At 40.7% G+C, this 22,819-nt stretch overlaps 1 protein-coding gene across 14 annotated transcripts in view; it reads left to right on the plus strand.

The window, feature by feature from the left end:
* DOCK9 (dedicator of cytokinesis 9) overlaps positions 1 to 22,819 on the plus strand; it is a 270,967-nt gene that overhangs the window by 67,086 nt on the left and 181,062 nt on the right. For 5 of the 14 annotated variants that reach the window (XM_070408666.1, XM_070408669.1, XM_070408665.1 and 2 more), the window contains exon 1: positions 10,353 to 10,598. The exons of 6 other annotated variants lie outside the window; for them this stretch is intronic. In XM_070408666.1, the coding sequence (XP_070264767.1) occupies positions 10,437 to 10,598 (162 nt within the window). In that variant the 5' untranslated portion in view covers positions 10,353 to 10,436. Of the gene's footprint in view, positions 1 to 10,352; positions 10,599 to 22,819 lie in introns of those variants that run through there. 3 more of the 14 variants (XM_070408671.1, XM_070408676.1, XM_070408677.1) reach the window with 1 other exon arrangement.

Raw genomic sequence — 22,819 nt, forward strand, 5'->3', positions numbered from 1 at the left:
AATTTCTTCCATAGTTATTGGCCTATTGAGGTTTTTAGATTCTTCCTGATTGAGTTTTGGAATGTTGTATTTTTCTAGGAATTTGTCCATTTCCTCCAGGTTGTCCAGTTTGTTGGAGTAGAGTTGCTCGTAGTATTGTTTAACAATCATTTGTATTTCTGTGGGGTCTGTTGTTATTTCGCCTCTATCATTTCTGATTTGGTTTATTTGGGACCTCTCTCTTTGCTTCTTGGTGAGCCTGGCTAGGGGTTTGTCAATCTTGTTTATCCTTTCAAAGAACCAGCTCTTGGTTTCATTGATTTTCTGTATTGTTTTTTTGGTCTCTATTTCATTGATTTCTGCTCTAATCTTTATTATCTCCTTCCTTCTGCTCACTCTGGGGTTTTCTTGTTGCTCTCTTTCTAATTCTTTGAGTTGTAGAGTTAGATGATTGACTACCATTTTTTCTTGTTTTTTGAGATAGGCCTGTAGAGCTATAAACTTTCCTCTCAGGACTGCTTTCATTGTGTCCCAGAGGTTTTGGATTGTTGTGTTTTCATTGTCATTAGTGTCCAGGATGTTTTTAATTTCTTCTTTGATGTCATCGGTAACCCAATCAATATTTAATAACATGCTATTCAGCTTCCAAGTGTTTGAGTGTTTTGGGTTGGTTTTATTGTAGTTTATTTCTAACATTATGCCATCGTGGTCTGAGAAGAAGCTTTTTATGATTTCAATCTTCTTGAATTTGTGGAGACTTTGCTTGTGACCCAATATGTGGTCTATTTTTGAATATGTCCCATGAGCACCTGAGAGGAATGTATATTCCGTAGCTGTGGGGTGAAGTGTTCTGAAGATGTCAATTAAGTCCATCTGATCTAGTGAGTCATTTAGGATTGCTGTTTCTTTGCTGAGTTTTTGTCTAGTGGATTTATCCAGTGATGTCAGTGGTGTATTAAAGTCCCCTACTATGATTGTATTGTTGTCGATCTCTCCCCTGATATCTTCCAGAAGTTTTCTTATGTATGTGGGTGCTCCTGCATTGGGTGCATATATGTTTACCAGGGTTATATCTTCTTGTTGTATTGATCCCTTTAGTATTATGAAGTGGCCTTCCTTATCTCTGGTTATGGCCTTCACTTTGAGATGTATTTTGTCCGATATAAGTATTGCTACCCCAGCTTTCTTTTCCTTTCCATTTGCGTGAAAGATATTTTTCCATCCCTTCACTTTCAGTCTGTGTGAGTCCCTTCTAATGAGGTGGGTCTCTTGTAGACAGCAGATGTATGGGTCATGTTTTTTTATCCATTCAGCCACTCGATGTCTTTTGGTTGGAGCATTTAGTCCATTTACATTTAAAGTTATTATTGAAAGGTATTTGTTTGTAGCCATTTCTTTTTTGTGTGTGTGTATGTGGCTGTTTTCTTTCTGAGCTTGATATTTCTTCTTTTTACACCAGTCCCTTTGGCATTTCTTGCATGGCTGGCTTGGTGGTGATAAACTCCCTTAGCCCTTTTTTGTCTGTGAAGCTTCTTATTTCCCCTTCAATTTTGAATGATAGCCTTGCTGGATAGAGTATTCTTGGATTCAGTCCTTTGCTTTGCATCACTTTGTAGATTTCCGTCCATTCTTTTCTGGCCTGATGTGTTTCTGTTGAGAAATCATTTGATAATCTAATGGGAGATCCCTTGTATGTTACTTTCCGTCTCTCTCTTGCAGCCTGTAAGATTCTCTCTTTATCCTGAACATTTGCCATGGTAATTATGATGTGTCTTGGTGTGGGTCTTTTCGGGTTCACCTTGTTTGGAACTCTCTGGGCTTGTGTGACTTTTTTCTTCCCCACCTCAGGGAAGTTTTCTGATATTATTTCTTCGAATAGGTTTTCTAATCCATGTTCGTCTTTCTGTTGTTCTGGCACCCCTATTATTCGTATGTTGTTTCGTTTCATGTTGTCCCAAAGCTCCCTTAGGCTCTCCTCCTGTCTTTTAATTTTTTTCTCCATTTGCCGTACAGTTTGAGTGTGTTTTGCTTCCTTGTCTTCTAATTCACTAATTCGGTCCTCCGCTTCTCCCAGTCTACTGTTGATACTTTCAATGGAGTTTTTTATTGAAGCTATGTCACTCTTCATTTCTTCTTGGGACTTACTTAAGTTGTTGATTTTTTCATCTGTTTCTTCTAGCTTCTTGCATAAGTAGTTGAGTTTTTCATCTGTTTCTTCTTGCTTCTTGAACATGTGGTGCATGTACTCTAGGAACCTTATTCTGAATTCTTTTTCCGTCATGTTGCATATCTCTGTCTCACTTAGCTGCTTTTCTGGGGAGTCCTCCTTTTCTTTCCTTTGGGGGTTTCTTTGCCTACCCATGTTTGATCTCGCTGACATATGTAGATGTTGAGATGTTCAGTGGCTGCTCCCTGGGTGGCAGGGGCTCCTTGGGTTGTGGTTGCTGCTCAGATGGTTGCGGTAGCAGCTGCTTTCCAGTTGGCAGCAGCTCCTCTGGTGGGTGTTGTTCACAGCTGTGTTGGCTCTTCTGGCTGGTAGGGGGAGGCTTCAAGTACAGTTGCTGTTCCACAGACAGAGGGTGTGGTGATCAGGAGGCTGCGGTAATCAGGGGGCTGCTGTTGCTTGGATCTGCTGCGTTGATTTAAAGGCACAAAATACAACAGAGCAAGGCACAACGTACCAGGCACTGAACACAAGTATATTCACAATATTAATAACCCCAAATAAAGGTGACCACCCGAATTGAGAGAATTAGGGGATAAGGGATAAAGAAGAGAAGAAGATAAAAGAGAGAACAGAAAAGAAAAATAAGAAAAAAACAAACAAAAAAGGAGTGAAAAAATAGAATTGGGAAAAAAGAGGGGGGAAAAAAAGAGAGCGAAAAAAGAGAATGAAGTAGAAGCGTGGAAGAGACTCCCCGTATGAGGAGCAAACTCCAATAGAACTGCCACTAATCTCAACAAATTCCAGCAACAGATCCCTGGAGATGAATGCAAACTACAAACCACCAATAATATCCAGAGGGGTAAGGGAAAACAGAAGCACAAAAATAACTGGGGTGGGGTGGAGGAGGGAAGGGAAAAACCAGCAGAAAAAAAAGAAAAAGAAAAAGAAAAACAACCTCACAACCAGTTCTAAAAAAGAAGAAAAAACACAACACAAAACAAACAAACAAATTAAAAAAAAAAAAAAAAAAAAAAAAAGCCCAATAAATTCAACAATCAAGAAAACAATAAAGATAAGAGAGAAAAAAATGTTTGGAAAGTGAAGAAGGATAAAGAATAGGTGTATAAGGATTTAGAGCAGTAGATTGGAAATAGGATATATAAGTAGGGTGGAATTAGACAGGGGGTAAAAAGAGGGAATTGGGAAAGTCTGGAGCAGGAATAGGGTAAGAGAAACAGGACACCAAAAGGGGAAAAGTAAGGAAGAGGGTTTTAGCAAAGAGGTGGAATTGAGATAGGGAAAATTAATGCTAAAGGAACGATGAAAATAGAATGGAGAACACTAATCCCAAAAGAAAATAAAGAGAAAATAAAATGGCACTTTAAAAAATGGTAAAATGGTAGCAGTAATAATACTGATTAAAAATAAAAATGTGGTAATTGAAAGGGTAAAATCAGGTGATGGAAAAAGAAGAAAAAGAGAAAAAAAAAATTTGGTTTCTTGGTAAAAAGGTGAAAAAATTAAAAAGAAAAAGAAAAAGAAAAAATTTGCAGTAGTGATGGTCTTTCGGTTCTTCTACTCTTCAGCCTGGTTCGCCTTAGTCCTGCCAGGTATTTAGGAGAGTGTTGAATTTGCCTGCATTACACTCTTCCTCCGTGTTGTAAATCACAGTCCTGATTTTAAAGCAGGCCGTATTTGTGATCCAGTCTGCCTTAATTTGTATTCCCCTAAGAGTCAGTTTGTGGCTCAGCCTCTGGGTGGCAGTGTTTTTGGGTTGGCCTCTGAGGCTATACAGCTTCTCTATCCTTTTTTAATCCTTACCCTGCTCTGTGTTGTTGGTGGGACTGAAAATCCCTCTATAGGCCAGACCCTGGTAACTCCCAGGGGCTAATCAGCTTGTTTTAGTCCTTTATCTCATACAGGGTGGAATCTGGGAGTGGCTGTGCTCCTTGCCTGGGGGGCTAGGGGGAGGAATTCCACCCTCTGGAGGAATGGCTGCCCCAGTCCTGGGCCCAGGGGGGGTCTCAGCACTCAATTCGCTGCCACCTCCTCCGGCTCCCCCTCTTTCCTCAGCCTCTCCCCAGATTCCCCTCGTCTGCACCTTCACCAGCTCTTCAGCACAGGTGAGTGTCTGTATCCGAACTGTCCTATGAGCAGGGTTCAGTGAAAACAAAGAAACAGACAAACGCCGGCCGGCCGCGGAAACGCTCCCCTCTTACCGGTCTGGGAAACGCTCCTCTCTTATGGGCACTGCATGGTCTGATCAGTTCCTCAGGATGCCCCCTTTAGTCTCAGTTCTCCGCAGTCACAAAATCCAAATCTCAAATCTCCTGGCGCCAGCAAACCCGCGGAACTCCTTACCCTGGTCAGGGTCTGTGTCTGTCCCAAGAGACGCGGCTGTCTGCCATGCGGTCTCCCTCCGACCCTCTGGGCTCAGGTCTGGCAGACTTTCCTGCCCAGATCCCTGGTTTTTAACCTTTCCAGGGGAGGTCTGCCCTTCCAGGCTGCAAGCCGTCTCACCAGCTGAGTAAATTTGCCAATTCGGGGTGGGTGTTATTAGTTTCAGCTGCTTACTCCGTTTGCTCCGGGACAAGACCTGGGACGCGTCTGCCTATATCGCCGCCATCTTCCAACCCTAGGAGAGCTGTTTTATTTTAAAAGCTTTTAACTTGGTCTAATGCCAAAAAAGGGGAAGGATTCTCCTTACGTTTGAAAGACGGAGCACCTCGGGAAGACCACCCCCCTCAGTTCTGTGGAGCCCACTTTGTCACTTCCACTCCCTTTACTTGGTCTCACCCAGTGCTCGTGCCAGGTGCCAGAGCACCCCACAGGGGCTGGTTGCCTCCCTATATTCCAGCACCAACATGGAGACACCTGTGTAACTTTGCGTTCTCTACTTTTGAGAACATTTAACTACCACTGTGTTAGCAGTAGACCTGACTTCAATATTTTATGTGCTCATGACTTTAGAGATACGCTTTTTAGGAAAGTTAAATTGTTTCACCACAGAGGTAGACAGGGATACAAACTGTAGCTCTCCTAGGGGTCTAAGACTCCTGTCTGTACCAAAGTCCTCTAGGGCTACCTGTCATCTCTGTTCACTTAGAGATGCCACTGGCCCTGGCATTTCAAAGTGTTTTGAGGTGGGGATGATAAATGATGGATACATTTAGATATGCATAAGTCTATCCATCCTATTCCCCTCATCAAAATTAGAGGTTTATAGTATTCTTGAAATACACAATGGTAGGAGAGTTCCCCTTTTCCTTATCTTTTTAAATGTCCTTATTTAATTATACTTCCTTAATTTCCCTTATTAAAAAATACATTCTAATGATCATTGCCGAAAGCTCTACTTCTTCATCATCTTAACTCCCTCCCCCGCTAATACAGCATTTCCCTGTTTTAACCATTTTTATCAATAGAAGTATTTTGTAGTTTGACTTTATTAGATCTGAAATTCTCATATCCTTGAATTATGCCCACTCTTTACTCTTAATGTTAAGGAAGAAAAATATTTAATTCAAGTTAAAAGGGGGAAGGGAGATCAACATTTATTGAGCGTGTGTTGGTATATTAGTATACTAGGCCCTATGTTAGACACTTTACTTACCTTTGATTATACTGGTTGAATATAAAATGGATAGGGTATTGACAGGCCACCTTACATCAGGTATTTTTATTCAGCAGAATTCACTACATTAATATATAAAATATGTACTGTCAGGGGTGAGAATAAGCTCTTCATATGGACTGGCCATCATCGTAGTACTTAAATAGAATAAGTGACATGTTAGATTGAGTTCTACACCTGCTCCATTCATTTGGGTTTTGTGAGTGTGGCTGTATCATGTGTGATGTACTATCGTAATGTGAGGTCTTCATTTCAGCCACTGCAGAACGGACAGAATTTCACTTCCGTCCTGGCCTCCTAAGGTAGGACCCTAGGTCTAACCCAGACAGAAGGCATATCTGTTTGAGATACAATATTACTTTTCGTTTGTAGTTCTAGATTTTTAGGTGTCGCGTCAGATTCGTTTTTACCCTCATTAGCCTGGGAGGGTAGTCAGCAAATCTACCAAACGAATCTGACTCTTAGTTGATATTTAAAACAGAAAGACATTGGCAGAGGAAGAGCTGAAGATGGGAGCATCTCTAGTCAGACACGCCTTGTGGGGGCTCAGAGCTTCAGACCTATTTGCTAAGGTCTCTGTGACTAAATGGCTGAGGTGTGCTGCGACCACTGAGTGGGCCAGCAAATCTTACCCTCGACTTATTCTTTGTACAGGCTTTCTGGTGGTTTGTACAGCAAGGGGCCATTATGCCTGGTCTAAAATGCATGTCCCAAAGCAGGCACCTCCCATGTTACTTGCTGAGTGTATTCCTGAGAAGTGGGGCCAAAGCAGTACTCAGAGGTTGTTAAATTCATTAAGCAAAGAGGCCGTTTTGAGTTACTCAGTAAATCCTTTGTGAAGTAGAAAACTATAGCCACATACATGCTTATAGCAATTTCTTGGTTGAATTCTTGCCTATTATCTATCATATTGGAACTTGACAATCTTATGAGGTGGGTAGAGTAGATTCCCACCCCCCTACCATTTTTAATAACAGCTTTATTCACTGTTGGGGCCACCACAGAAACTGGATGGGTCTAGCCCAACATTTTCTTTGGATGTTGAGACTAATGATACCAAACAGACACAACCCCTGGCCAAAAGTTTGTTACTCATGTAATGAAACTCTCTTGGAAGAGCAGGGATGTTCCCAAGCAGGTCCTAAAATGGCTTAAAAGAGCAGGGAAAGGAGACTGGCTTGGGGTTTCGTGGTGGTGAGGGGTGAGGCTGGGTGAGTGGTTTGACTTTCCCGCTGGCACTACAGGAGGGAAGCACCTGGAACTTCCTCTCAGCTTGCGCAGATGTGGGACAGAGGGAAAGAGAGAGGGAGCGACATAAAAGCTCTCAGCAGTGAAACATCAAAAATGGAGTCAGGTTTTTATTACATTCACACACCATAACATTCACCTTTTATTTTTTTAATTTCTTTTTAATTTTTATTTTTTCTTTATTGATTAAGGTATTACATATGTGTCCTTATGCCCTCCATTGCGCCCCCCCCCCCACTCATGCCCTCACCCCCCTGGTGTCTGTGTCCATTGGTTAGGCTTATATGCATGCATACAAGTCCTTTGGTTGATCTCTCCCCCTTACCCCCACCCTCCCCTACCTTCCCTCTGAGGTTTGACGGTCTGATCGATGCTTCTCTGTCTCTGGATCTGTTTTTGTTCATCAGTTTATGTTGTTCATTATATTCCACAAATGAGTGAGATCACCTTTTAAAAGTGCTCAATCCAGTGGTTTTTAGTATATTCATAGACTACATATTGTGTAAAGATAATGTAGATGTTAGAAACACTGTCTAATTTCTGAACATTTTCATTATTCCTGAAAGAAACTCTGTATCCATTAGCAGCCAGCCCCCATTTCCTCCTCCCTCAGTCGCTGGAAACCACTAATCTATTTATAATCTCTGTGGATTTGCCGGTTGAGGACATTTCATTGAAATAGAAGCATATAATACGAGATCATTTGTGACTGGCTTCTTTCACTAAGCATGACATTTTTGAGATTCATCCATATTGTAACATGTATCAGCACTTTATTCCCTTTAATGGCTGAATAATATTCCATTGTGTGGCTGTACTAGTTTGTCATATTAAAAGATGATTGATTTGGACCATCTGAGAGTGTGTGGTGATGGGAGCATTAGGAGAGGAAAACATGGGCTTGGATCTCATAAGGGAGTGAAGGGGGACATCCAGTCTTGGGAGTTGTATAAATTAGAGGTAACATTTAAAGATGTGAGAGTAAACGTTATCTCTAAATTGAAATGTGTGCTTTGTAGGTGACTGAACTGGTTGTCAATAGATAGCATTCATCTGTTCCTGTCCCCTGATGGAATTCATGCTCATTATCATTTTAGACCAATCTAAGATCATTCTGATGCAGAAAAATCAGCAAAACCAAACACACATTTTGAGTGATTTATTTGTCATGCTCCTATTAGCATGAAACCCACTTTTTGGCCTTGTTGAATCCTTTGCTCTAAATAGTTTCTGATGTTTTTCTTGCCCACAAATTTTGTTGGTTTGAAAATGATTAGTATTTAAAATTGGTACAGTTGCTGAAATACTTATTAATGCATCTCTAGGAAACATTTCCTTTTCCTCTGAATGACTGTTAGAAAATTGTTCCATTCTCTCCCATTGTTTTAAATATTAACTTAGAGCTTTTAAAGTAAATCAGATATATACCAGTAGCTTCAGATTTGCTTGGTTATCATTTATACTGCTCTGTAAGTTCAAACATAATCTTTTGCATCTCAAATAATGTTCCCTGGCTTTTACACCCAGGATGTGTAAAATGGGTAATAATAATACATTAAGTTTTTAATTTCTAGGTACAATCTTTATTTATATTCAGTGAACTATTGTAAATGGTTTCTCTTGTAATATAGAAGGTAGGTTAATTGGTGAATTTTCTGAATTTCCAAAACAGACAATTTACCCTATGTGTTTAGTGTTTTATAGTCTCTAGTATTCAGTTTCTGTGTAGATGTGTTTCCATATATTTATATGCCAGCATTGTGATGTTGCATGAAGATTATATCTTCTGATATTAGGTCTTGGGTGTAATCTTGAATACTGTTGCTCTGTATTAACAGAATTACCATTCTGAAGCAGAACATTCTAGGCCACATATAATTCCTCTGTTTTTTTCATATGGCCATTATCTCTACTCCTTTGATCTCCTGTGGCTATTAGATTTTTGCATAAAAATGCAGGAGATAGACAAAGACTAGATTTTTGCTTATCTATGGAGCCTAATCGGTAAACTAGCCATAGAAAACAAATTTGGGGGTTATGTGACTGCATGCATGGTGTTTTCTAAAGAGCTGCTTTGACTACATTCTACAGGTTTCTGTTACTAACTGTAGGTACTCAGTCATTCCAATCCACTCTAAATTTGAAATCTATAGATAGAAAATGAAAACCCTCATTGCCTTATAAAATAAGGAAGACTATTAGAATAGCTCTTAAAAGAGCAATCACTTCTTTCCAGATGCATGGCATAGGTGGAAGGGGTTGACCTGTATCTTTTTACATAATTCTCCCTTCATTTTTTAGAAGGAAAATGGCAAGAGTCAACTTAGTATTTATTAATGAAAGCTTCTCTAATTAGCCATCCCCAAAGATACACATAAGGTTGCATGTCAGTGAGTTCAGTCTGCAGTGGAAGCATCTGGATTACTGATGCACAACAATTATAACCTTGTCTGTGGGATTTGGGTGTGTATTTGCCATTGCATACTGAGGTGTGCTGCTTCAGAAAGAAGGACCAGGTAACCCTGTATCCATGTTCTCATTTGCATACTCTTTATCCATGTTCTCATCTGCATCTTTGGGCACCAGAGATGGGAGAATCCTTTTAAGCAGTGTAAACTTGCTAGCCCTCTCTCCAGCAAAGAGTAGAAGTGGACAGAAGTCAAGATCAACACAGCAGTTTTGTATTCCCTTGTGGTTTGCTGTCAGCAAGCTATTACCCACACAGGCAAATGGTTGTTTGAAGTGGGCTTACACATGTTTCCATAGCAGCAGTCATCTTAGTGATTTCACTCGTTTTTGGACTTTCCCCCCCCTCTTTTGCTTCTCTGTTCCTTGCTGATGCAGGATTAAACAAACAGCATATTTAGGTCAAGGAAAGAGATGTTTGCTAATATAGATGCTGGGCTAAGCATTCTGGGAGTGTGATTTCTTGCGGCAGATGAACATTCTTTGTGCCTTCCAGCGGTATCTGCAGCAGGGTGGCTGTCTGGTCCCATCTTTTTCATTTTGGGCAGGTTCTGAGGTTCAGAACCACCCAAGCAAATCACAGGAGCCGGCAGTTTCCCAGGAACCACAGGCAGATCTGCTTATTTGCTTTTTGGTATTAACAGTGAAGCAATCTACTGGAAAAAGCGATACTTTAAAGGTTTTGGTGCATCCGAGGTGTGTCATCTTGCGTTTGCACCACGCCTCCTGTTTTACACTCGGAGCCTGGATTTTTTTTTTTTTTGCCAGGCTGTTGGGCAGGAGCAGATTCTAGTGCGACAGCTCGGAGCTTCCCTTCTGTTCCGGTGCCGGCAGCTGCCTGTCATGAAGACGGTACAGTGGGAGCCTGCTCTGAAGAGCCAAGGAAGATGATGTGGAAATGGAGTAGAGACTGCTAGAAATCTGAGCATCCACACCTCGGGGATGGGTTGCACTACTAGTGTGATTCTGTTTAAAGGCATCCGCACCGTTTTTGAAAGAAACTGTGCTTATATGTGCAAACAGCCAGGAGAGAATAATGCCCTTGAATATACAGCATACAATTGGACAAAAGAAGATTCAGAACTATTGATTTCCTACTGTCTGGTAAATGCTATTTTGCTTAATTTATAAGTAGTTTGGTGGTGTTAAAAAAACTAGTCTTGTAAAGCAACTATATTTATTTCTATATATGTATAGTCTGTGTGGTATTAATGGGTCATTAGTGGCCTTCAGTTTAAATTAGGAGGTGCCCATGGGTATGTGTGAGAATGTTAGGTATTAAAGCTAAAAGCACACAGAGAAAAGCTGGAGTCAGATATTTGATTGCAGAACAGTTTTCTAAGTTAGCATTATGAGCTTACATGATCTTGGTACCGTCCCAGAAATAATACTTGGTAACGTGTATATTTAGGGCATTAGATATTGAACCCTCTTCAAATGGTAGAGAATTATTCAGTCCCTTTACATCTTCGTCTTCTACTTGGCCAGGTTTTTCTTACTAATGGCTTGAGGTCAGTTCTTTGATTCGGGGGAGACATTCAAGGGGAGCAAGAAAGAAACTGTAATGGGTATAAGACAAATACAGCTTTATTATTTTGCATCCAACTATATATACTATTTTTGGATGCAGTGTTTTACTCCCTTTACAATGCTCAAGGAGGTGTCAGGTCACAGATGGGTGTGCCTCGCTACCGCCTTCCAACAAATTCCAGGCTCGCGAGGAAGCTACATATGGCTCTCCTCCTCCCTCAGGATGCCTTGCCATTTTTCCTTCTGTTCTTATCACAGTTTTTGTCAAAATGAGTAAGAATAGTACATGTGAGAGTTGCTGTGTGTGAGTCTAGCCAGCAGTTACTCAGTGTGGTGAGGGCGAGGTGTGCCGAAACCCCAAACCTTTCCTGGTTATTGGGCTGCCCTCTGAGATTGAAAGGGAGTGCTGGTGTGCCCTATGAATCTCGGGATCAGATCGGGTTGCCCCAGCCTTGCAGGGCCCCCTAAGAGGGTGTGTTTTGTGGAGGGGCTTATGTGACTTGAGCTCTCTAAATACTTGGGAGGAAGAAAAGGATCACATCACTGGAGCATCAGATGCATTTTGGAAAGCAGTGTTATGTGTGGGTATGGGATTTAAGTGGTGCTGTATTAACTATTAAATATTTTAAACTCTAATGTATTTTGGAATGGGCTTTTGAGAATAACTGGGATCAGAAATGAGGACTAGCTCATTCCAGTCTGTCCCATTAGTGTGATCCATAACCCTGACAGCCCTGGGATGGCTTGACTAGCGATGGCAACGCCTCTCCCACTAGCGTCTGCTCCCTCCGGCCACACTAACTTGTCTTTAGTTAACCCACCTTTGAGAGACTGCTTGTTTTTCTTTTTGTCTTACTGCACGAGGAAACAGTAACCTTTCAGGGGCTTTGTTGGTGCTCTGGACTGGATTTGGAGACACTGCTCCTATGTGTTGGGTCAGATGCTCTCTGCCCACCACTCTCACCTGCACCAGCAGATGGGGAAAGCTATATGATCATGCCTACATGTGAAAGATGCACCCTCAGAACTGGTCTCCCTGCTTCTGGCTTTGACCCTATGACCTCTTTTCCATGTGGCAGACAGTGGCCTTCCTGTGAAAAGGAAAGTCAGATGGTTTCCTCTCTGCTCAGATCAGATCCAGCATCCTTACAGTGGCCTCGAGGTCTGTCCCCAGCATGCCCCCCCCCCCCCTCCTCCTCATCTTCATTTACTTCTCACTCTCTCCTCATTCCTCACTTTGCTCCAGCCTTTGAGGCTGCCTTGCTGTTCTCTCCTGGGACACTTCTACCCAGGGGTTCACTCTTTTTTTAATTTTATTTTTTCTTATTGAATTTATTGAGGTTACATTGGTTAATAAAATATATAGGTTTCAGGTGTACAATTCTATAATACATCATCTGTATATTGTAGTGTGTGTTCACCACCTAAGTCAAGTCTCCTCCCATCACCATTTATTGCCCCTTCCCCCGCCCTCCCCACCCCCCCCACCCCCCGCTTCCCCTTTTCCTCTGGTAATCATCATACTGTTGTCTGTGTCTGTGAGTTTTGGATTTATTTTGTTTAATCCCTTCACCCTTTTCACCCAGCGCCACAATCCCGCTCCCCTCTGTCAATCTGTTCTCTATGAGTCTGTTTCTATTTTGTTAGTTTATTTTGTTCATTAGATTCCACATAGGAGTGAAATCATATGGTACTTGTTTTTCTCTGACTGGCTTATTTTATTTAGCATAATGGTCTCCAGGTCTATCCATGCTGTCACAAAAGGTAAGATTTCCTTCTTTTTTTATGGCCGAATAGTATTCCATGTGTAAATGTACCACAGCTTTTTTGTTTTTGTTAATCTTCACCCAAGGATATTTTTCCATTGATTTTTAGAAAAAGTGGAAGGGAGGGGGAGAGACAGAGAAACATTGATGTGAGAGAGACACATCGATCGTTGCCTCCCACAGGCGCCCTGACCACTTCCGGGATCGAGCCTGCAACCAAGGTACATGTCCTTGAGTGAAATAGAACCTGCCACCCTTCAGTCCTTGGGCTAACACTCTATTCACTGAGCCAAACCAGCTAGGGCTGTACCACAGCTTTTTTATCCACTGACCTACTGATGGGCACTTGGCTGCTTTCAAATCTTGGCTATTGTCAATAATGCTGCAATGCACATAGGGGTGCATATATTCTTTCAAATTAATGTTTTAGGTTTCTTTGGATATGTTCCCCAAAGTGGAATTGCTAGGTCATAAGACAGTTCCATTTTTGAGGTAACTCCATACTGCTTTCCACAGTGGCTGCACCAATCTGCACTCCCACCAACAGTGCATGAGGGTTCCCTTTTCTCCACATCTTTGCCAGCACTTGTTTGTTGATTTATTGATGATAGCCACTTCTGACAAGTGTGGGGTCATATCTCATTGTGGTTTTAATTTTCATTTCTCTAATGATTAGTGATGTTAAGTATCTTTTCATATGCCTGTTGGCCATCTTTGTGTCCTCTTTGGAGAAGTATCTATTCAGGTCCTTTGTCCATTTGTTAATTGGATTGTTAGTTTTTGTGTTTTTTTGGTGTTGAGTTTTATAAGTTGTTTATAAATTTTGGATATTAAGCCCCTATCAGATGTATCAGCAAATATGTTCTCCCATTCAGTGGGTTGTCTTTTCATTTTGTTGATGGTTTCCTTTGCTGTGCAAAGACTTTTTTGTTTGATGTAGTTCTATTTGTTTACTTTTCTTTTGTTTCCCTTGCCTGAGGCAGTATATCAGAAAATATATCTTAGCCACCTCTTCATGTGACTAGTAAAAGAAAGCTTAGGCCCTGGCCAGATGGCTCAGTAGGTTGGAACATTATCCCATGCATCAAAAGGTTGGTTGCAGGTTCTATTCCAGATCAGGGCACATACCTAGGTTGCTGGTATGGGAGGCAACCAGTTGATCTCTCTCTCTTTCTCTTTCTCTTTCTAAAAGTAATAAAAACATATACTCGAGTGAGGATTAAAAAGAAAAAGAAAAAAGAAAGCTTAGTTCCAAGCTTATGACCCAATTCTAACAGATACATAGACTTTCAAATGATTTTTTATTTTTTACTTCATTTTTATCAAATGATTTTTTTATATTCCTTTTTAACTTTGCTTTTTATTTTTCCTGCATTACTGTTTTATTACAGTCTGTTTTTTCTCATCTTCTTTTTAAAATATTTTTAAATCTTATTTTGTATGTATTCATGTAAATCACATTAAATCCTTTGGGGTTTAAAGGCAAGGTATAAATTAATAAGCCAATAGAGAACTACATAGTGAAGAAAAGGCCTTTCTGCAACATTAAGTTTGGCTCTAAAGCAAAAACCAGATGTGCTGAGTGCAGACTTTGGCTTTGTAAGGCAGTCTTGTACAGGAAGCTTCTTTTTATATCTAAATGGCATGAATCAGCCCCATGGTGGGTAGTCCTCTGGGAAATGGGCTTATGTGGCAATTGTGGACTGACCGAATTTCAAGTGCAATTGCACTTAAATTTTGACTAGTTATTCTATTGCAACGGAAGGGCAAGGCTGAGTTGGGATAGATTTTATTCCTGAGTATAGATTTTTCCTAAAGTCTCCTTTTTCTAATTAATTGAATGTATTAGTTTACCTCATTCAGGAAACTACTTGAGTGCTTTTTTGTGTGCTGGATGTACAGAAGTGATGAGGAAGCTCACGTCCCCATTGGGGGCCGGCTGACACACAGGTCTCACAGGGCACTGTTTGTTAGAGGGCCTGAAGGCACCAGCCCAGGCGTGTTCCATGAGGAGGGGCTTGAGCTGAGATGAAATGCTTGTACATTCCTTTTTCCTTGTCTGCGGAGGTTTGTGATGGGCCTTGCCTTAGTGGCTAGGACTTGGCCTGCTTTATTTCTAGCTAGTCATCTAATCGCCCCCTCTCTTATCATGTCTGTGGAAGAATTGAGGAGCTGTGGGATTATCCTGCCCCGTGTCTCTTTCTGCCGATTGTACCTGAAGTGGAAGAAGTCCCTCAGTTATAACTTTGACAGCAGCTAGGACCCTGTTGGCAGCTGCATAAGAGCAATAATGAAAGCAAACTGCTGGAAGTCACATGGGGCAAAAGCAAACTTTCTTTTCAATTTTGTGTGTGTGCCATGTTAGAATAATATAGTGATAATTTTACCCATTTTAAATTAATTTTTTTTCTTACCTCCTTAGAGCTTTGGAGTTTTTTTTTTTATGGTTCTGCTATTATAATATTTGCTACACATCATCAATGTGTCCTCAGCCTTTACTACTGTATGTATAGAATTTTATCCGATTACCTATACTCTCCCCAGGCTAAACAGTTATTTGTAATTTAAAAACCCGTTGGCTGTGAAAATCCTTTGATTTCTCACATTCTTATTTAATAATCATTCATTGAATATTTGCAAAGGGAACAAGAGTTGAAGGTGATATAATATCTGGCCCCTAAGAGCCTACAGTCCTGCTTGTTTGTGTCTGTGTGTGTCGGGAGGTGGGAATGGGTGGGATGGCAGGCGTAGAGTGGAGGAGGGGAGGGGAGATGGTGGTATAATCAATGACAAGTGGTCAGTGAAAAATGTTATAATACCTGTCAGCTTAAGACAGGAAAGTATAAGCTGGATCTTGATTATTTTAAGGTGTTCTCTTCATAAGTGTTTCTTGCATTGTTATAATAGTCTTGAAAATGGTAAAAAAGCAGAGATCTGCTTGGCTGCCTTCTGGAACACTTCTTTGGTTCAACAGGTCTGGTCCCAGGACAATGGCTTTGGGTAGGCTGTGTTTTACATTTTATTTCTACTATCCTTCTTAATGATGCCCAAGGCTTTGCCATTTATTTTGATCACAACAACAAATTGGGCTGATGTTTTCAAGGAACAGTCTGCTGTCATCCCTAGATCCATTTCCTGTCTTCTGAGATCACACTGCTCGATTGACGCTGCTTCTGTGGGTATAGGCAGTGTGAGCTAGCTAGCACAAGAGCACACCGCACCTTTCCCAGTGCTTTACTAAAACTTACCATTTACTCACCCACGGGATTCATTTATTTTAATATTTGGCAAATTATAAATAATTATGGTAGAAACTAAGCATGTTCACTACCCAGAGGTAATCATTGCTTTAAACATTTTGAGACAAAACCTTTCAGAATTTCATCCATGTATAGCACTGTTCATAAAAAACATGTATATCTAACAGGTTGCTATGGACTGAATTGTGTGCCCTGCCAAAATTCATATGTTGAAGCCCTAACCCCCAATGTGACTGCATCTGAAGATAGGGTCTTTAGGAAATCATTAAAGTTAAATGAGGGCATAAGGGTGGAGCCCTAATCTGATAGGACTGTGATCTTATAAGAATAAATTCATTCTCATTCTCTCTCCCTCCCTCTCTCTCTCTCTCTCTCTCTCTCTCTCTCTCTCTCTCTCTCTCTCTCTCCCCAATGTGAAGGCATGGAAAGAAGGCAGCTGTCTGCAAGCCATGACCAGAGTCCTTACCAAGAACTGACAGTGCTGTCACACTAGCCTTGGACTTCCAGTTTCCAGAACTGTGACAATATGCATTTCTGTTGTTCCAGTCACCCAGTCTGTGGCATTTGGTTATGGCAGCCCTAGCTGACTAATACATACGTATAATAAGTGTGTTATTTTGTTTTATAGTCTTGTAACTTGCTTTAAAGATACTTCGTAATATATCACAAACATCTCTCCATGTCAGTGAGTTTACATTTATGTCTCATTCCTAATGGCATCATTTCATTGTATGGGTGTGTCTTAGTTTATTTTAAGCTGCTATAACAAAACACCATAAACTGGGTGGCTTATAAACAACAGATATTTATGTCTCACAGTTCCAGAGGCTGAGAAGTCCAAGATCAAGTCATCTGCAGATTTGGTGTATGGAGAGGGCCCACGTCTTGGTTCATAGATGGCTGTTTTCTCATGTTTCTCATATGGTGGCGGGATCTCTGTGGGGTCTCTTTTATAAGAGCACTAATTCTGTCTAAGCAGGACCCACCCTCATGATCTAATCACCCCAAAGGCCTCACCTTTTATTATCATCACATTGTTGCATTATGTTTTGGCATATCCATTTAGAAGAGACATAGACTTTCAGTCCATTGAAGGATGTGACATTTTATTTAATCTATATCCACAATTTCATTTTTTAAAACAATTGTAAATGCTTTGATTAACATCTTTGCATGTGTACTTTAAACACATGTCAAATTGTTTTCTGAGCACAGATTTCTAAAGTTGGAGTACAGGTCAATCTTATTTACTTTTTTTTTTTTTAGAGAGAGAGGAAGGGAGGGGGATATAGAGATAGAAACATTGATGAGAGAGGAACATCATCGATTGGCTGCTTCTGTACACCCCCTACTGGGGTATTAAGCCCCCAATCCAGGTATGTGCCCTAATGGGGAATCAAACCAATGAAATGACCTCTTGGTTCCTGGGTCGACACTCAACAGCTGAGCCAGACCAGCTGGGCCTTATTTACTTTTTATAGAATTTTTATATATATAGCTATATTGCCCACCAGAAAGATTATTTTGAGATTTTTAAAAATTAAAGACAAGAAAACTTGTTTTCTCCCCTTGTGACTTCAAGCAATTTGCCTCCATATTCGTCTTTATTAAGCTATTGACAAAGTTGTTTGCTGAACAGAATAACATTGACTTAGATGCTGTATACCTTGGCAAGTAACAGTTAGTTATACTGGGGTTCAAATTAGCACTAATTTTGCCTCAACTTCTGGAAGCATGATCACTAGCATTCTTAAGTATCCCAAGAGAATTCTGAAATGTTCCATGTGGGGGCTGGAATGTGTTTGTTCTGGGAGGTCTCTACCCTTTTGGAACTGGAAGAGCTATTTCAAGGAGACTGAAGTGGGAAAGAGCCCCAGAAATACTGAGTAGAAACAGATGAGTAAAGCTGTTAGTGCTTTGCCTCAGGTCTTACGTTTTGGATATCAAAGTTGCTGATTCCTGTTTCTTCCACAGATTTAGTGAGAAGCAACAACTGATTTTGCTTTTCAAAATTAACATTTATTTTTCATATTTAGAATACATAATTATTTACAGAAAGTTTATAGACTACAGAGAAGAATAAAGAGGAAAACAAAAATCAGCCATAATCCCACAGCCCAGAAATAATTACTGTTTAACATTTAGTGTGTATTTTCTAATAGTTTCCCTACTTATGCAAATATTAAAAATGATATAAAATTTCATAAATAATTCTGATGCCCTTTCCACTTATAATTTTTATGACCACGTTTTATATGTTCCACTAAAACATGATTTAATACTAGATGCATAATATTACATTTGTCATGTATGCACTAGAATTTGTTTAAATGTTTCTTTGTTGTTAGGCATTCAGGTTGTTATAAATTAAGATTATAGAGGACATATTTACCCTAAAATCTTTCTATAGATCTATACTTATTTCCATAGGCCAGATTCATAAACATGGACTTGGTAAGGCAGGGATGAATTTTTTAAAGGCCTTTTAAGACCTTTGCCAGTTTGGCTCAGTTGATAGAGCAGACTGAAGGATTCTGGGTTCAATTCCAGCCAAGGGCACATGCCCAGGTTGTGGGCTCAATCCCCAGTAGGAGGCGTGCAGGAGGCAGCCAATCAGTGATTCTCTCTCATCATTGATGTTTCTATCTCTCTCTCTCTCTCCCTTCCTCTCTGAAATCAATAAAGATATATATATGTGTTAAAAGCTTTTTAAGGTATTTTGTTGATTGATCCAACTTACATTCCCAGTTATAATTAATCTTGTTTTATAAAATGATGATTTCCAGCATCATTTTGGCCAATTTGAGAGACAAATTTCAAACTCCAAATACTTTGTAATATTCATTTCAAATATTTCTCCATTTTGTCACTTGCCTTTAATTTTGTTTACTTCCTTTATAGTACTTATTTTACTGACAAGTTTAAATGTAGGTGATCAGCAACTCTGAGATTTTTTTTCCTTACTTTTATGCTTAGGAATTCTTGTCTATCTCAGATCACATATTCACCAGTATTTTCTTTTGGAATTTATTTGTTTGCTTATTTATTTACTACTTTGCTCTTTTGTCCAAATGTTTTTATAAAAAAGGTTTTATTAACACATAGCCACACCTATTTGTTTACATGTTGTCTATAACTGCTTTCATCGTGATAGAGGTTAGTGGTTGCGACAGAGACCTATGATATTTACTTGCTGGCTTAAAGCATTTATTAGTTGGCCCTTTACTAATTAGTTGACCCCTGCGTTAGTCAATCTAGAATTTACTTGGATATATAGCTTAGTCAAGGCCCTAACTTGTTTTCTTCCTTAGCTCAACACCTTTTTCCCCCCAATCCTGCTTGTTGAATAATCCATTCCTTACTCACTGGTTTGTGATCCTTCCTTCATTATATCTTGTGTTCTTTCACATACTAGGATTTGTTATGGTGCTACTCTGTGTCCATTGGAGAAGCAAAGTGCTCATTCAGTTGTCTATTCAAATGCAGTTTAGTAAGAATAGGAGCAATTTGGAGAGAAAAACATAAATTCTGTAGGCTATATACTGCATAAGTTGCTGAATTAAGTAGTCTAAAAAGCACATATTATAAACCTGTTTCTGTGTGAAATAGCCTGCTCATAAAGTAGGTTAAGCTTGTCCTGATAAGGACTTTCTGGTGCATTTTGAGGAAAGAAAAATTCCAGTGTGACAGCTGCATCCTCAAGTAGCCTTGATGTGAATCTACATTTTGTGTATATCCGGTCTTTGCTAACAAAAAGAGTTCCAGCAAAATATAAGCAGAAGTACGACCAGAGTTTTCAAAACAAGTGTATTTGTGTCTGCAGGAAACACATCTGTTTCTTAATAGAGGGAGAGTAAATTCTAGTTTTCTTTTTACATATACCTTATATGAATTTCAAATATAATTTAGTTCCCTCCTTACCTACAGTTTATGTGTGTGTGGTTTGGGTACGTGTATGTCTCTGTGAATGCATGTGTGACTGAGTGTAGTTGTGTGTGTTTTTTGTTGTCATCTCAGTACTGGAATATTGGATAAAGGGGTACTTTTTCACATGTCAATGAACAGTCCAAGGCTCTATTCTATTCTAGGATGCATTTCAATAAACATTTGTTTCCCTGCCAAAGAAAAACCCATATCTGAGAAAACCGGAGTCGATGTGACTTGTGAACCTAAGCAGAGGGACATGGAGCTGATGCCCACTGAGGTTTCCTCTTCTCTTCTGGAGGAGGCTCTGCCTTTACAGAGTCTCCATGCCTAGAGTTTGCTTTTAGAATTCTAAGATGTGGGTTTGGTGGCAGTCCTATATACTAAATAGTTTTACCCTCGTTTGGTATTCCCTGTATATTTTCTAGGTTTATGAAATAGGCAACTGCATCATCAAAGAATCAGTCTTACAAGTTATTATTCTTTCTCTATGATTTATTTATTGTGAAGAGCAGTCAGAAGAGAACCCTGAAACAACTTCCTTGCTTTCCCCCTCTACTGGGAACAGGGAATAACGATGCCCAGTCTTCTGACTTGGGAGGTGGTGATGCCATTAATCAAATGCTTGCACAGAAGGGGAGGGCAGGTGAACGTCTAGCTGGTGTGAGAGCAGGGAAAGGAGGAGAGAGATCATGAATTCACTGTTGGTCTTGCTGAGTTCGAATGCCTGAGAAGCCTTCAGATCAGGGTCAGATCCAGCTTTTACGGGCCCTGAAGCTTTTACAGTTTAGTCCTTCCTTAAGAAAACTGATAGAAAATGACCAACACCAAAGTAGCTGCAGGACCTTGGGAGGGGCCTCCACAAGGAAGGGCCCTGAAGCTTAACACGTTAAGCGCCCGGCTAGTTTTGTCTTCCGGAAGGGAAGTATAGTGTCAGTTACCGGTGACTGACAGGGTGCTTAATGTGTTAAGCTTCATTAACTTCTGGGGAATCTGGGTCTGTGTCATGGCAGATGTCGGAGGCTCTCTGGGTTCTCCTCCCAACCTCAGGCTGGTCACCATCTTGTTTATTAGACTGTCAGAGGTAATTAAGCTTAATCCAAGGGCTACCTTAACGTGGTGTCCAGAGGAGTCCATGCCGTGCCTTCTGACTTTTCTGCAGAAAAGCTAACTGCCTCCCCGGTCTTTCTGCCGTACAAGAGAGACAGAAAGAAAATGCCACAAAGAGCTTGTATGGAATGAGAGGCTCAGCCTAGTATCGATACCAACGACCAAAAGAGGATTATGCTCTGAAGTACGCTCTCTCTGTTTAGATTATCCCCAGGAATTAGGAGCCATGTATAAATTGAACTGAAGCACTTCTAGCTCTTCCTGTTAGGAAAGAGTTTGGTGGGGAACCATTTTACCTAAAACCTTTCACTTTAAATAAAACCTTTGAAACCAAATTTAAATGGTTCCCAAATAGATGGAAAGCGGTTTCATAATAGTAAATGGAAGGCATCACATTTAGATAGGCCTCCCAGGAATACTTCCAGAATGGGAATGGGAGCACTGGAATGGTTGTTTAGTCTGCCTGGGATAGCTCCCTTGCAGGGAGGTAATCGCAGACACCGCCAAGGACAAGGTTGTATTTGGGTAAAATGTCCTCTGTCCTCCTGCTGCTGCTTGGCCTTCGGAGCCCCCGCTAGAGTGGCTGATCCTCCCTCCGTGCTCCTGAATTCCACCCTCGCTCCTCTTCACCTTCGTTGTCGGTCTCTGCGTGCGAATGATCTCAGCTGGCATGAGGCTCCTGTGTGATGAAACCATTCACACCATGGTATACATGGCTAACAGAATTGTGTCTGCCAAGGAGTCTGCATTTTAGAGGGACGTTTGCTAACTAAGGGTAGCACTGCAGGTGATCATGGAAGATTTGGGAGCAGATTGTCATTTATTCCCAAACTGCAGAATGAATAGCATTTGTATGCCAGTGAGTCTCTGTTGTGTGAGTTGGGGTTTTTGTTTCGGTGGCAGGAGGAGAATGTTTTTTACCTCCTTTTCTTCTTTGTTTTCTAAGTGGGCCACAGTTTTCTGTGTATAGTTATCTAGAGCAAATTTCAAATGTTTAATTGGGGAGAGCATGAGGTTTCTCTTGGTAGTGTTCTCTGCTGTGTTTTGCCACCTGCAAGCTGCCCAGCTCCTCTCCCAAGGCCCCTGAAAGTTGAGCTTGGGAATCTCGCATCTTGCTTTGGGAAGGCTGGCTGCTGCTCTCGTGAGCCAAAAACATCTGCAGAAGTTTTGGGCCTTGTAAAGACAGGGCACCATGATGTTGCTTTTTTGTTTGAATCTATGACTGGCTGGTGTTCTTGAGTCTGTGTTGCACATTATCACCTAAAGCCTCCTCTATGTTCTCTCCCAGAGCCTTAAGTCAGACCAGGTTTTCCTGCTTTTATAAATCTGATTTGGGGGGTTGGTTGGGATGGGGTATTGAAGTCAGGCAGAGCCATGAACATTTTAGCCACCCCCAAAAGTAGACATCATTGTCTTATTTTTGGTTTCCCTTTTCCACTAAAAAGAGTAGGATTGCACTAGTTTTTCTTTGCCAGATTAACAAATACAGGTGCATGGATGGTGTCTGGGAACTTCAATTCAAGAGAGTCAGTGCTGAATTTCCGTTTTCACTTTTCACCCTTGTAATTCAATCACCTTTTAGACTGGGCCTTTGTGTTACAGGAGGATGCAGGCCACTATCCAAGTCATACTCTCTTGTGACCGGTGTTGTAAAACATGTGGAAACTCTGATAGTTTCTGCAGATGCGTGTTTATCTGAAACACACACACACACACACACGCACACACACACACA

Source organism: Myotis yumanensis, unplaced genomic scaffold (genome assembly GCF_028538775.1).
Source record: "Myotis yumanensis isolate MYYU_CA2020_CCGP unplaced genomic scaffold, mMyoYum1.0.hap1 SCAF_3, whole genome shotgun sequence".
NCBI classification, from domain to species: domain Eukaryota; kingdom Metazoa; phylum Chordata; class Mammalia; order Chiroptera; family Vespertilionidae; genus Myotis; species Myotis yumanensis.